This window comes from Dunckerocampus dactyliophorus, chromosome 12 (genome assembly GCF_027744805.1).
Source record: "Dunckerocampus dactyliophorus isolate RoL2022-P2 chromosome 12, RoL_Ddac_1.1, whole genome shotgun sequence".
Taxonomy (NCBI): Eukaryota; Metazoa; Chordata; class Actinopteri; order Syngnathiformes; family Syngnathidae; genus Dunckerocampus; species Dunckerocampus dactyliophorus.
Window position 1 is genome coordinate 23,320,322 of NC_072830.1, and position 16,226 is coordinate 23,336,547.

At 40.3% G+C, this 16,226-nt stretch overlaps 1 protein-coding gene across 2 annotated transcripts in view; it reads left to right on the forward strand.

Annotated features, from left to right (window-relative positions):
• limk1a (LIM domain kinase 1a) overlaps positions 1-16,226 on the forward strand; it is a 53,315-nt gene that overhangs the window by 1,383 nt on the left and 35,706 nt on the right. Inside the window, exon 2 of one of the 2 annotated variants that reach the window (XM_054794596.1) lies at positions 2,517-2,616. In XM_054794596.1, the coding sequence (XP_054650571.1) occupies positions 2,517-2,616 (100 nt within the window). Of the gene's footprint in view, positions 1-2,516; positions 2,617-8,717; positions 9,041-16,226 lie in introns of those variants that run through there. The other variant, XM_054794595.1, reaches the window with a different exon arrangement.

The following is a 16,226-nucleotide window of genomic DNA, read 5'->3' on the forward strand; positions in this document are numbered from 1 at the left end:
TCCACTCTTGTGCTGCGTTTTGCTGTGACAGAACGACTGTCTGACTGAGAAGAGGTCTCACTCTGGCTCACAGCGCCTCAAGCCGTTCTATGAAGCGCCTAGGTGCTGAAACCAGTGCACAGAGTGAACTCTCTTCCTGCCTGTTTGGAGGCAAGATATGAGGAAAACAGATGCACATGGCAATATATCGAAGCCTGCAACATTATTGAGTTCATTTTCGTTTATGTTGTGGTTAATTAATTTATCTATTATCACGAGACAGTTTTTCTTGAATGTGGAATCTTGTCACTTCTCAAATCTTGACACCCCTACTACCTATAGTAGGTAACTGGGTGTCTATTTGTCCAGCTACTCACCAAGCTAGTTATCCTCCTCCATGCCCATCCTGCAATCTAGTTTGATAGCCAAACTGACCTTTGTAGCAACCTGGTTTACTACCCAATCTTTGCATCTGAACTCCCTAGCTGCTCATCAGAATATTTTACCGTCAGTGTCTTCCCCCCCATCGCATGTTGTGAGTTCAGAACACCAAATAGTGAGTAATTGTCCTGCAGTGGTGGCAACTCAGGCGGGACCAAGTTGAATGTGATGACTCACTATATGTTTCATGAGTCAGGAGGAATGAAGTGTGTCCACTGTTGTGTATTTGTTTGCATTTTACTGAGCTATTAGTGTCTTTAGTGGCCTTCGCAGGCACGTGAATCTGCAATAATGAGCAAGTGAAGTGCTCCCTAATAAAGAGATGAGGTGATAAACATAAATTAATGGAGGTCTGACAGTGGAGAGGCATTAGTGGGCATCAGCATGACCAACCTTGTCAAGCTGATCAATAAAACTACTACAGCAAGCCATTACAGAAATAAGCTGTGGATACAAAAGTGGTACACAAGGACTTTTACAAATGTCTCCCCACCATGATATAAAACATTACAGTACCCTATTTAATATACAGTCGTCCCTCGCCACGTTGCGGTTAGAATTTTGAGGATTCATTTATCATGGTTTTCAAATATATACTAATTAATAAATCAGGCTGTTTCGAGGTTGAATACAGCCTCTTAGTTGTCAAAAAATACACATATTTAAGCAAATGTTACTTTTTTGTGCCTAAATTAAGGATTTGCTAGCATAAAAATTAGGGGTGTCTTGATACAACTTTCCCACCTCTGATCCGATACCGATTTTGCAGCCTTGAATATCGGTCGTCACCGATATTGATCTCATTTCAGCACAGATCACACATACTTTTATTTGTTTAGTAGCGTGGGATGTTAGAAAAGGCTTGATCAAGTGGTATTACTCAAACTGAGAATAATAATTAGCAACAGTAGGTATAAGAAAAATGGATTCATTTACTTCAGGATGCATCTGGTGTATTAGTTTATCCACCGTAGGTATAATTTAGCATTTCAACCCGACATTACTCACCACCGACAGGGACCGCCTCTTTGCTCTTCCAGCCGGTGACTTTTTGCCATCCCCTGGGAGTTTGTCACGTTTTGCAAATGTTTCAAACTGCAGTGGATGTTTCAGGAAGCCGTGGCGTTTTGCGAAAATCCTTTTTGAAATGCGCGATGAGATTGGTCGCGTTCGACTTCACGGTGAACCTGTGCGTGACAAGTCTTGCAAACAGGTTTTCTATGCCATAATATGACGTTATTCCATTTATAAATAAGGATACTTGGCGGAGGTTCGCGTATCACATTTGAATCTGGGGCCAGTTAACCGTGATAAAGGAGGGATTACTGTATAGAAAGTAGTACGAAGTTACTGTACTGACCCAAATATAAGACTATTTTATCTAGAAAAGGGCAAATGTTCTTATATTCGGGGTCTAGAGCTTTATGAACACAAACCAACAGTTGTTGCCACGTGATTTCTCCCCAAGTGAATCAGAGCTTTTCTTCCTGTCATTCACACACACGCACACCATCTACGAGTTGTTATTTCACTGATGTCGAAAGCATGATTCAAATCATTTTAAATGCATTTTGCTTCTCAAGTATTTATTTTAAATGGGTCTTCTTCTGGTCAGGGTTGTCTTACATTCAGGCCAACAACGTACCGTTATGTTGGTGCTCAGCATGTAGCAACATATGTATTCAGTACTGAAACTCCTGTAAAGCTTCAAGACTACAGTGGACCGCACCATTCACAACAAAACTACATATTGAATGATGCGGTACACTAACATCTCTTACTTGCCTTTAAAAGCATTTATGCCTCCTCGTGGCCTCAGATGTAAAAGGGTGTGTGATGTGCTTTTAGCTCAATTAACTTTAAAATGCGCTTTAGTAAATAATGCTTTGCTGTCTCTTGGCTCGTTCCCATCATGATTTACATCAGCATTTCTTTAATGTGACTCTGAAAGAAACTTTCCCAGCACAGCTAATGTTACTCTTTACAAACTTAACTGCTTCCTTTTTAAATGAAGGAACTAACGATGAGACCGTCCGAGAGGTATGCATTAACAATGTGTTCATTATTGTGGTTTTAATGTGTTCCTCTTGTTCCAGCTGGAGGAAGTTTGCCCGTGTGTACAGCGTGCAAACAGAGGATCTACGATGAGCAGTACCTTCAAGCTCTCAACACTGACTGGCACACCTTCTGCTTCAGGTACATGAATAAACATGAAATCATTAAAGGACCTATTCTGCACATACACTTGTTTGGATTAATACAGTTAGCTTTGGGCTCATGGGCCACTTTTGTGGCTCGGGCTGTGGAAAAATGAGCAAGCAAACTTGCGAGCTTCCACGTTGTTAATTGCATTTTGGCTGCATTTATGTAATGCATTTGTCCAAAGCACTTTCGTCATTGCCTGTTCGCTCACATTTTTACACGAATAGTCAGCACAGCAAGGAACCCGCACACACTCACTTGGAACCATTCTGACACTTGAGCAGTGTCTGTTGACGATGTAGATCTTGATACATGAGTGCATGTGCACGTGTGGGCGGTGCGAGTGCACGTGTGGCTTTGTGAGAAAGACATCTATTCATGCTTTTTAATATGTATGTAAAACAGAAACACAATACTGAAGAAATCATGTTGATAGGGCAGCGCAATGGCCTAGTGGTTAGTACAGCTGCCTCCCAGTCGGGGGATCAGGTTTTGAATCTTCATTGGAACAGCTGTGTTTCCATGCTCTCTGAGTAGAGAACCTTGTGTGGGTTTTCTCCTGGTACCGTATTTTCCGGACTATAAGTCACTCCAAAGTATAAGTCGCACAAGCCAAAAATACACAGTGAAGAAGAAAAAAACATACATAAGTCGCACTGGAGTAAAAGTTGCATTTTTGGGGGGGAAACAGAAAACAGGCTAAATAGGCGCCTGTTAACGTAACGTGTATAGTTGGTATGTTAACGTAACATAAGTCGCTCCGGAGTATAAGCCGCATGACCAGCCACACCATCAAAAAAAGTGCGATTTATAGTCCGGAAAATACAGTACTTTGTCTTCCTCCAACATTCCATGCACGTTAGGTTACTTGAAGACCCTAAATTGTTTAGAGGTGTGAATGTGAGTGTGAATGGTTGTTATATGTTTGTACAGTATATACAGTATGTGCTGGGGTAGGCCCCAGCGGACCCACGACTATAATGATGACAAGCACTATAGAAAATGGATGAATAGCACACTGTGTACTATGTTAATTTATGTGCTGTTTCAATACAAACAGGAGCAATCTTATTTTCAAACAGTACAAAAAAGGCATTTTATATATTTTAAAAACAAACTTGGTGGCAAAATGTACTTTTAGTCTCATCAGTACCAAAATGTACACTTCCTTGTTACATTACACCTTTTTGCTGTTTTTTTTATTGTTACAGTTGCTTTTGGAGTTTTTTTTGTAAATTTTGTAAAAAAAAAAAAAAAAAACTTTAAAGGCTGCAAAGAAAAAAAATAGCCTGCATGTCTGCTGTGTGTTATAGGTGACATAGCGTATTATTCTTATTCTTATTCTTATTCTTATTAAGCCTTTTTCTTCTCTTTTTAAAGTTTTATTTTATTTCTTTGTACTGCAGGCCAATTAAAAAAATAAGCTTTCAGTCGCAAATGGCCCTGGGCTTACAGAAACAATAAAACACTTACTTTGGTAATTAACAATGCTGTTAATGTTGGTCAGCTGTGGCATGAACTTTTTCTCAGAACCTTTTTTTGTCTTTTCACAATGTCTCCTAAAACTCCTTGCAATGTTCTGATGCGGGCCATCTTTAATTTCATTCTTAGTATATGCCGCGGGCCAATGAAAAACGAGCTGTGGGCTGCAAATGGTCCCCGGGCCGCACTTTGGACAACACTGCAGCCCAACATCGACCTACTGTATATTTGTGTTTGTCCGATCGCATTGTGCAATCAGCAGTGTGTGCTCTGACAAGAACTAGGCAGTAGACGTCAATAAGTAGCCTCGAAGCTACACACAAACACGAAAGGAAAGGATCACTGTGCTGCTCACAGCAACTTCTGATGCGACATCAAATCGGGGAGAACTTGGAACTATATGTGGAGTTCAGAATCTATAATATATGTATTGCTTTCGCAGCTCTGGTTCAGTTTCCTCTTCCTCCCCATACTACTTTCCCTTCCTTTCACTTTGTTCATCCGAGCCGCTCATCTAAATGACTCTCGCTTTGTGGAAAACTCACCTCATTACATCATAAGTGACTTCCATCAACATGGTGGGTAATCTGAGGAGGGTGTCTGGACATGTGGCAGCGATGCTTTTGTGTGAGCTTCAGCAGGCGTGTGGCTTCACTATTGATAGTCATTATTCTCCATCACTGCCTTTGTCAACAGGCTGCTGTTGCCTGGTGTGAGTGTTGCATCGGCTCCTTTACACTCGTTTGAGGTGTCAGGTGTCAGCCTGGAGCGTCTGTCCATTCTAGTTTAATACATTGGAACAGATTTAGTAGGGGGAAAGCAACAGTATGCACTTGACGTCTGAGAGGATGTGTAATTCTTTAAATTCTTTAAAAATCTGTCTTGTTTTGAAGTGCGGCATGTTAAATACTCATAATTAATCAGAAGCTTTTTTAAAGAATGACAGCCCCACATTCACGTCCTGAATGATTGTCATGGCAGTAGACTTGGCTTTGCAAATAAAGCCTGCACAGAAAATGTAAATCCAGTTGGACAGAAGCTTACATTTAAACAAAAAATGTCCTGCTCGTGCAGTACGGAAGTGAGCATTTCAGTTGAGGTGAGACATTTAATAAAAAAAAACAAAAAAAACCGTAACTGACTTCTGCCTAAACATGATCGACAGTACACAGCGTGGGACTGAGCCAAAGCATTGTTTTTATTTGGAATGAACAACTTGTACTATAATAATACCTTGCTCGTATTTCACTGCTAGTATTGTATTATTACCTCAGCATTCTTGCCACCAAAATTAAACATTTTTATATGGTCTTTGCAACTGCAAAGATGGACGCTTTCATTCTTTTTTCAGTGATGTCCTTGCATAGTTTGCCCAGCAGAGGGCACACTGCAACTGCATCGCCACAGCATCGCATAAATGCTGTATAGTGATGCATCATTTCATGTGCGAGTCAGAGTTGGTACTAGCAATACTCGGGTGTTGTTTATTACATATCACGGCATCTATTTTGTCATCTCATTTTCAGTTGATCCGTTGGAATATTTATGGCATGCATTTATTTTAAAAATGAATTTGTTTGGCCGTGAGTAGTCACTGACACACATTTTGTTTTAGCGAGGCTCAGAAGCTTTCATAAAAACACCACCCGATGTGGTTCGGAGGTGTAAAAACATAACTAAATCCCAGCCTCCTCTTACAGGGTTGGAATGAAAATCTTATGAGATTTCATGTCTTCTGTTGTTAACAGCTTGCAGACCATTTGTTTCTTTGCTATAGACTTACAGCACACCCTGTGAGATGATCCAGTACAAGAGTTCCTTTTAATGTTAATGTACAGTATGATACATATTGTACAATAACAATACAACAATACCATACGATGGAACCCAGAGCCGCCCCTGGCCAAATTGAGGCCATTAGCAGTATTTTATTTGGAGGCCATTTATCTGCCATTTTTGGCATTTTACTCTCTTGTTCTGCTGCATGCTTTCAATCAGTCCAGCAGCAATCATGGTGTCAGATTGTGTTTCTTTTTTTTTTCTTTCCTGCCTCGGGCTGACTTGGTGCTCGATGCCTCACTGCAGCGATGCACATCCTTTGGGCATTTGCTGTCAATGCGCCCCTTTGCACAAACTTCAGCCCCACTTGGATTGTGGGGCCCTACGCACAGCGCGTGTTCTGCGTGTAGGGAGGTGGAACCCCTAATGTCTGACATCCCCGAAGTTGTACACAATTTTACCAAATACTTGCTTTGAAAAATACACAAGACATCACTGTAGTTCTTGAGACCTTAGTTCAATCATTATGCCCATCCTTTGTTTATATCATTTGCCTAATTTACTTTAAAGATTGAAGGTATAGTTAATAAAGGTTTGATGATGGCTACAGTTTGAGACGTTTTGTTCCGCATGTTCTCCTATGGGGAAAACTGTTAGGAAATGAGACATGGAACAGCAAGAATTGGACCTACAAGGTGTAATTTGTATTGATACTGTTCATTATGGTTGCAGTTTGCAGTCCTGCAGTGTGACCTATTTAGTGGTGTTTGGAAATATCCATTTTGCAGCATTCTGCTTCCATAAAGCTAAGCCAGCTCCACACTCAGCACTTTGACAGTCATCCCTGATGATCATGCCTTGTTTGCACTTTTGTCTTCATTGCGTTGCTTGTGCTGCTGGTTTATAGGAAAAAGATGTCCTCTGATGACACTAAGGGTTATCTTACTGATAATAAAATGTCAAAATGGCACGGCACGGTTGAAGATAGTGATGTTCATCAGAACCTGTCTGATGTCGCTTTGGGTTACTTTGAGGTTTGCCTCAGCAGCAGAGAACAAGAAGAGGCAGCAGTGACTCAGCTGTTTCTTGCTGCGCACCAACTCTGCCTGGCAACACAAGCTGCAGCACATCAACAAGTCACTGGGGAAGATGTGAAGCTGTAGCTGTGAACAGTGAACCTAGAATAATAATTGCGACATTTTGTACATTGTATGGTCTTCTTGTGTCACAGTTACAGTTCCACAATTAGTGCAGGCTTGTGTGTGTGTGTGTGTGTGTGTGTGTGTATGCGTGTGAGTATTGTTATATATATATTGTAGCTATAGTGATGCTTAGATGGGATTCTTATACCATCTTTTCCCTCCGCACATCCTAGTTCAAATGTGCATAGTCAAACTTGTTGTTAGATTGAATATACACACACTAAATGTGTGTTTCCTTCAATTTTCTTGAGAGTTAGCGTTTGTCTCATATAACGTCTTATTCGACTAAATTTGGATCATTTTCTACTTTTAGCTAATCACCTGAGCCTGACGAATTTGTCACAGATTTGTGACTTAAGCCTGAATTATGCGCCAGGAATGCCAGCAGGCTCCGCCTCCTCCCCCGGTGGAGGTTGGCGTGCACCTCCAAAAAAACTCTTAACTTTGGTGAACGGTGTTGCATACCGTCTAGCTGTGATTGGTTGGCTTTTCCATGTTCATCATTTACAGTTCTGCCCTCTCACAGAAGCGCCAAACAGTCAGCGTTAACAAAACAAACAATGGAGCAAGTTGAGGAGCGTCTGAGCTACTTACTTGCATCAAACCAAATCTGCTCTCCTTGAAAATGTACCATTGTTTACTACTACAACGCTAAAGCTAAATAGCTAGTCAGAAGAGAAAAGGGAATTGGGGTTGATTACTCTCAGGGAAACACTGCCTCTAGCGTTTTGGTGGAGAATTGAACATCCAGCGCTCTCCCCCCAGCCAAAGAGCTATAAACAGCCGGCGTAGTGACTTTACTTTAGCATAATTCAGCCTTAAGGGCATGGGTGGCCAATCTTTTTCGACCGAGGGCCACATACTGAAAAATGATTGCAATGGCCACTTTTGATATTTTGTTAAAAATTACAACTTTATTTTGTTTTGTTTGTTTCTCATAATATTACAATAATACATAACATTACAAAAATACATAACATTACCCTGCCTCTCGCCCAAAGTCAGGTGGGATAGGCTCCAGCATACCCCTGTGACCATAATGAGGACAGGCGACATATTACGATATATACGATTTCAATGTTGCACCCTATTGGTGGACATTTACATTACATGGAAAAATTCTGCTTATTCTGTGCACAGTGGCATGGCTCCCGTCAAATGAATAGGAGCCCCTGATTGGTGAAAAATCCTTTTACGTTACCGTAACATTCAATTTGATGTACAGGGGGACATTTCTCTGATATTTCTACATTCATTCTACATTTCAGTTCAGCATTCACGCTCAATTTCTTCACAAATTGCTTCATGTAGTTTTTATTGTTTTTGTTTTGGTTTTTTTACTCAAGTTTATTTAAATGTCATGGGTTTTAGAGGATGTTTTTCCTCACTTGAGGCCTGAACAAAGAAAGAAATATGATGGTCCAAAATGCACAGTCATGGAGAATATCTAGAGAATATGACCAGAATCCCTTAAGTTCTTACATAGCTATAGAATTGCACTGCCAAAAAATGTAACGCTTATGAGTTATTTTTGTTGTCATTGTTATGTTTGTCCAAACAAAGGTACCTTTAGTTGGATCAGGCATTAAAATGAACAAGAAACTGAAGAAACAAGGGTGGTCTCATCATTTTTTTCCGTGACTGTATTTTCCACTGACCGAGCCTGTGATGTCACAGAGTCAAGTGTGCTCCCACTGGACCGGGCCGTTACAGGAAGTAGTTGAGGACAAAAAGGCATCTGCTTTGTGGGAGGAAACAAAAGGAGGGAGAGATAGAGCAGAGAGCAAGAGTGCAATTGATGACAACGAGGCTGTGAGACTCGTCACGCTTTGTGAGTTCAGCATCAGCACGGTGGACATGAGTGTGGTTTTTAAGTGCCAAAATAACACCCTTGGTCCTGTGGGTGAAATGTCAGCAAAGACTGAGCACAGCAAGACGCAGCTTCAGCGCACCAAGTAAGTGGAATGGCTGGAATCGTGTCATGGAGTTAACTTTTTGATACTAGAAAGTTTTTAGAGTTAAAGATTGTAATATATCATGAATATGAACATGAGATTTAAGTATTTTTTTGCTCATGTCATTTCAATGTTGTAATTTTAATAGTACCAGTGTGTTAAAATGTGGAACACCATTTTTTAAAGCAAACTTCTTCCCGTGACCCAGAATCCCCCCATAAATACGTGTACATGCCGTAGCATCAAAAAATACATACAAATTAAAGATAAAGAACACATTTGAGGGCCGCACGGTGGCCGAGTTGACCACACAGTCAGGAGATCAGGAAGATCTGGGTACGAATCTCCGTTGGGCATCTCTGTGTGGAGTTTGCATGTTCTCCCCGTGCGTGCGTGGCTTTTCTCCGGGTACTCCGGTTTCCTCCCACATTCCAAAAACATGCATGTTAGGTTAATTGGTGACTCTAAATTGTCCATAGGTATGAATGTGAGTGTGAACGGTTGTCTATACTGTATGTGCACCGCAATTGACTGACGACCAGTCCAGGGTGTACCCCGCCTCTCGCCTGAAGACAGCTGGGATAGGCCCCAGCATGCCTGCGACCCTAATGAGGATAAGCCACATAGAAGATGGATGGAACACATTTGAATTTATTAGAACAAACATGACTGACTCCATATCCGTTTATCTTAATGCATGAATAAAAATACTGTATGCATTATTCATTGTAATTTCTTGAATTAGCACTCACCAAAAACAGCACATTAAATTATGATGAAATGTGTGCTTTTAGAGAGGTTTGGACACGCATAGCCCAGCCGTTTGTCAAGTTTCAAGAACTATGTTTCATAAAAGGTTCCTCATGGGCAACACAAATGCTACAGTCATGGACAAAAATATTGGCATTGCCATGGCCATAAACATTGGCATCTTCCATCCATCCAGTTTCTATGCCGCTTATCCTCTTTAGGGTTGCACATTGGCATCTTTGGCATGCCGATATTTTTGGCCATGACTGTATTTCATGTATTTTGGGCACTGATCTTGTGGAACTTTCAAATGTTACAAATCAATAATAGAGAGACATGTAGAATATAAACTATCCTAATCTAAAAATTGATCTGTGGTGGTGACTGCCTTCAGGTGATGCAGCTGACTGTGTCTCACTTCCCTTTGTGGTTTCACACTTACGGGAACTGCTTACTTAGGTTATGCTGTATGGTTATAAGGACCAGATGGTGCAGAGTGTAAAACTGAAGGCATTCGGCTATTAAAAAATGTTTGCGTGTCTTTCCAATAGGGTTCTTTCAGAGGGTTGTAGCTACTGGAATGGTTCATTGTGTAAAGATCATATTTTCCTTCACTTCCTTAAATTTGTTGCTTGCCTGGCATCTGCTCTTTGCCACTTCAACTTTGCTCATCTGGATGCAAAAAAAAATTCATTGTTATTTTTAATCTCCCTGGTGTCTTTTGTAGTGTATTATTGTGTGTCATTTCTTGATTGTTGCTAAAACTTCTTCAGTGGCTGTGATTAAATGTTGTGTACACAGCTGTGTTCTAACACGTTATAATCCAGTTTTAGCAGTTAGAGATTATATGCAACTCGCTCCAAATTTGATTTTTTTTTTAACCCAAAAAATATAAGAACACCACCACCAGCTAGCATATGTTACCAATAGTGGTTTAAAAGAACAGATTCTACAAAAAAAGTGTTTAGATTTTTCACAATTACGAATTGAACTGCATAAAAATTGTCGTACATTTTCGTTCGGCCCGAATGAAATAACTGGCTTTTATGGCTGTCTGGTATACACGTACATTTCCATGGCATGTGCACATACACAAAAGCAGTCTCAGAGGAGCAGCCGGAAATTGGTAGTCATTGCGTTGTTATGATAGGCTACACATTCAATGATAGCTAGCGTTAGTTAGTAGCTAAACTTTGCCAAATTGCTATCATGAGCTGACAACAAACTTAACTAGTACATGCGTTACAGTCCCTTTTTAAAAGGTCAAATTAACATAAACATAAAGTTTTGCATTGTAGAGTATACTAAAAGGATGTTTAGTCTCAAAGTTTATTCCAAGACAAGTAAATGCTCACTTCTAAATCATGACAGGAGCCCTGGAGTAAGACTGCATAATTCCTTACTACAACTTAAAAGTTTGGGATAATGAAAGTAAAAAATGTGTCGACTGTTTATTTGTACTTTGAAATTTCTGAAATTCTGCTCTTCCTCATTGTTACTTCCCAAGGTCCGTAATGTCTGATAACATTTGCACAGGCTAAAAATTAGTCATCCTCTCCTGTGTGTTAAGTCTTGTTTTATTCATCACTTCTTGAAAATACAAATATGTCATGTATGTTAGAAAGCCACATTCCTGAATATTCTAGTCCATGTAAAAGTAATATGAAAATAATATTTCATGAATAACAATTGAGTTGTTGTTGTTTTTGTGTGGTCAAGTAAATTTAGTAGGAACGAGTGGAGTTGCCGTCTACTGGACCTTAACTTGCTCACTTGAGTTGCATTACAACAGTAATTTGCAGAGGTGGGAGCAAGTCTTTTGCAAGTCCCAAGTAAGTGTCAAGTCTTTAATCACAAGTCTCAAGGAAAGACGTGCAAATCCATGTCAAATCTCAACTAAAGAATGACAGGTCGAGCGAGTCAAGTCCCAAATCATAGGCTTCAAATTTTCAAATCCTATCCAGTCATAACCAATGTTTACTGTCCCAAATAAAATGCAATTTTAACAATCTATTAATTTTTGCAAATACAATGAATGCATTTTTAATTGTTTTATTTTTTAAATAAAATAAGACCAGTGTGACAAGACTTACTCTCAGAAAAAAAGAGTACTGACATAACATTCAGGATTTAGAGATTCAGGATTTTTAGTACACAGAAATCTAATCCACACATTTGTTGTTTGTTCTTAAACCTGATTGGACGTTAATAGATGCATTCCACGTGGCAGATTCAAAGGGGAAAAAAATGCAGTCTAGCTGGAAATGACATAATAACGATCATGTTGTTAATACTTTGAATGGGGACACATTTTACTCAACACATTCACAGAACAGCACAGAACAGTATTTCAAGTCATCAGACTGAAGTCCAAGTTAAGTTGCAAGTATTTGTCAAACGGAGTCCTATGTCATCAAACTTGTGACTTGAGGTCAAGTTGCGTGACTCGAGTCCGCACCTGTGGTAATTTGTAATGACGCTATTTCCAGGTTTGTTCGCTGGTGATCATTATCGCTCGTGTGTTCTTGCAAAAGCTGATTTGTGTTTTGTAAAAATCAATAAATACAAGCGCAGCAGGGTGGGAGGGGCAACCGGAAAGAAACTTGCATTTCCCTTTAAAGGTTTGTTTTGTGTATTCAGGTGATCTTTTAGCTCCTAACAAAATGCACCCATTTAAATTTTGCACAAATGGAGGAACACGATGTCAACAAAATGCTGTAGGTTCAAAAATATTTTATTATCGCCTATGATTCTTATGTCTCTGGTGGCAGTCATAACTATATGTGCAACCAATGGCTCTTTTCACATATGTCGGTAGCCGCTTGTGGACGTGAGTCAGTCATTCTGAGGGATGTTGACTTAAACGCCTTCCACTGTATTACCTTTGTCTTCCCGTTGTCTCTCCTGAATCCAGCTGAACCACAATCACAATTACCAGAGCTTGCTTTTATTGTTTCCCCTGCCAATGGAACAAGCGAGAAGGACCCAGACTGACCAACAGCTTAACTCGCACAAAGAAAACTGCTGCTGTGCAAAGCCTTTACTCATGGTTTTCCCGTGCTTCTGTTGACCAGCGAAACGGAGCCACGAATACAGACATTGTCACCCTGAAGCGTTTGTTCACGCTTCTCTCAGGGCAAAGGCAGTGGTAACATGGACGAGCTATTTCTCTCCTGTTTGGTCTCAATGCTTGAAATGATGCACATTTTCAACCATGAATGTAGATTTGCCCTTTGATGTGCCAATGTCACAAGAGTCCTAAAGTCATTGGCTGAGGGATTTCCTGGTTTGAAGCCACCCAGTAGAAAAAAGCATGATGAGCTGATGCCTTTTCTCAGTGAGGGGGGTGACATCATTGCTGTGGCATTTCTGGTTGCCATGGGGAGAGAGAGGAGGAGAAAAAAGGGGGATAAAAGATGGGGTGCAGAAAGGGGCACAGTGATTTGGGGATGAATCTTTGGGAGTGTGTGAGAGCCGAGTGACATTAAACCTGAATTTTAAATGGTGTCCCTTTGGGAATATTGTTGTCTGTGTTCAGGAATCCTCCCTGCATTTATGCTAATGTGGATATTTTGGAATTGATGCCTTAATCCTCCTTAATTTAGATGATTCTAAAAAGGGGAAGAAATGTCTTCCCCGGGCAGAATGTGTGTGTTTTTGTGTGTACATATGTGAGTGAGGAGTTAATCTTTGCAAGAAACACCAGTCACACAATACTACATTTTCTAGAGCAGTCACATTTGTTTTCATCAACAAATGTTGCAACAATGCTAAACGAAAAGCGAAATGATACCGGCCCTGGAAATCCGGGTTCGAAATCAGAAACAGGGCCAGTCTGGCTGTTGGATGAGGAGGATGGGACCTCAAATGTAAAACCTGTTCCAGAATTGGAAGATCTTCTCGAGAGCAATATTTGATGCTATTTCACGCCTTGAAGCGGGAGATGAGAGAGCTACAAGAGCAAACTGCAGCATAAACAAAGCTCAAGATCTAAGAGGCCAGCTAGTACAGATTGGATATGTACAATCGCAGAAAGACAGCCTCTACGAAAAACTCATGGAGATCCATGATGAAGTCATAAACCTCAAGGAGGAAAATAGACCACTGTGCAAGGATACAAAGGCACTACGATATCAAGGTACTACAGTATGATAATGCTGCCTTGCGCGCTACTCTGAAGGAGGTTATAAACCCTTTGGACAAAAATAGTGCACTACGTAATGATATCAAGGTTCTACAGGACGATATCAAGGCACTATTGGAAGATAATGCTGCCTTGCATGGCACTCTTGAGGAAGAGAAAGAAGCAAAAGAAAATATCACTGAGCAAATGAAAAATATAATTGATGAGATGGCTCAGCATGCACGAATGAAAGCAGTGATCCTCACAGGGCTCCGAATTACACCCAGGTCAACAGACAGGGCAGTCCAAAACAGAAGCGAACCAGATTATGTTTCTTCAACAAAGTAACGATCAAATTTGGTGGAGATAGCTATGGACACTATCGATACTTGCATCCAACAACACCACACCCGTCATCATCGTTATGTTCACCACCAGGGATTTCAAAACTGCACTGCTGAAACATGGAAAGAAGCTGAAAGCTACAACCGTCTACATGGATGAGCATCTTACAAAACGCAATGCTGACAAGCACAAGACTTGAGGAAGCAGGGAAAGATACAAAGCACTTGGAGCACCAACGCAAAATCTACATCAAGCTAAAAGGAGGACCAGTAGAAGCAAAAGTGCAAAGATATCAACGATCTGAATAAATATTAAAGATCACATTGCATGTTGAACGCAGGAAGTGAACAAATGTCTTAGCAATTGACGTGAAACGGAGAGCGGACAGGATTAAATAAACTCTGCTTCTTCCTGCTCCTTTTCGGACATGTGGAATTGTAAATTGTAACATGAAGCATTTCAGTGTAAACTGTATGCAAGTTAAAATAAATTAAACCCTAGCCATAACATCATTCAAATAATGTATACTATACATTCTTTATATGTACACAATGTATTTCATATTTTCTGGTTCTATTGGCATATTGATCAGAAGTCCTTAGCAGCATTCCTGCATTCCTTGCAGATTGAGAAGACATGGATGTCCCTGTGGGTTTTACAGAAGATGATGGAAGCTTAAATAATTAATAAGCAGCTACATTTGTGTGTGTGTGTGTGTGTGTGTGTGTGTGTAAGAGTATGTGTGTCTTGCTATGAGTTATGTGCTGGTGAGTTTGTTGCACGCATGCTTGCATTGTGGAAACATCTTTTCAAGGCGAAAAAGAATCTCTTTGAACGTTCTGAACGCCTGTTTCCAAGCCGGTGTTAGGTTGAGTAGAATAATGAGTTGCGCTGCAGCAGAGGTTTTTGTGGATGTAGCTCAATTTCCCGCAGCTGATCAAATGTTATACTATACTCAATAGTAATTATATCTAATGTAATATTTCTTAAGTATCATTTAATCAATTATTATGCTCATCCCTAGCCTGGAATTGCTCTTCCTGTTAGTTTTCTGTCTCAGGTCACGTCAATTCCTAGTTTGTCATTCGGGGGTGTCGTGGCTACAACACACATTTTGAAGTTATACTGTGTGTGTATCAACTGCTTGTCCTTCAAATCGAGGGAGCAAAAACACAAATCACATCATGACAAAGTATTTGCATATGTGGAGGAGTTCATGCAGCCACCATTTGTGACTTGAGGACCCTACAATATACAAGTAGCTGTAATCTCCTGCACACGTTCAGAATCAGAAGTTGGCGATGTAGTACGTAACCACGAGATTGGCTTAAGAACTAGTTACAGCCACGTAGCGGAAGAATACGCAGCACGCGTCAAAAATGCAAAACTATACAGTGTGTGCCTGCGCAGCTAAACTGAGGAAGGTTTATGTTGCAAATTAATATAGGAAGCTCCGATCAGGGTTTGATGTTGATGATTCCTAGCATCGATCATCCAGGAGTGAAATCGGCCGATACAGATCACGTGGATTAACTGTACATTTTTCAATGTATTTATGATGAGTGCTATTGTTCAGGGGCACCATTACACATTTGCAAGGACCTCTGGCAAATACGTAAATATTACAAAAATAAACATTTTGGCGGGTTGTCTTTTTTTTTTTTGTGAAATTTTTGTGCTATTTGACACAAACCTGAATTTAATTTTCATGCATGTTTTGGAGTAATATGAATACATGGAAAATAAACTGTTTAATTATTTTTTACTAGTTCAAGATAACAAAATTAACAGAATAAAATCCATCCATCCATTTTGTATTCCGCTTATCCTCATTAGGGTCGCAGGGGTATGCTGGAGCCTATCCCAGCTGACTTCAGGCGAGAGGCGGGGTACACCCTCGACTGGTCGTCAGCCAATCGCAGGGCACCATTTACACTCACATGCATACCTATGGACAATTTAGAGTCT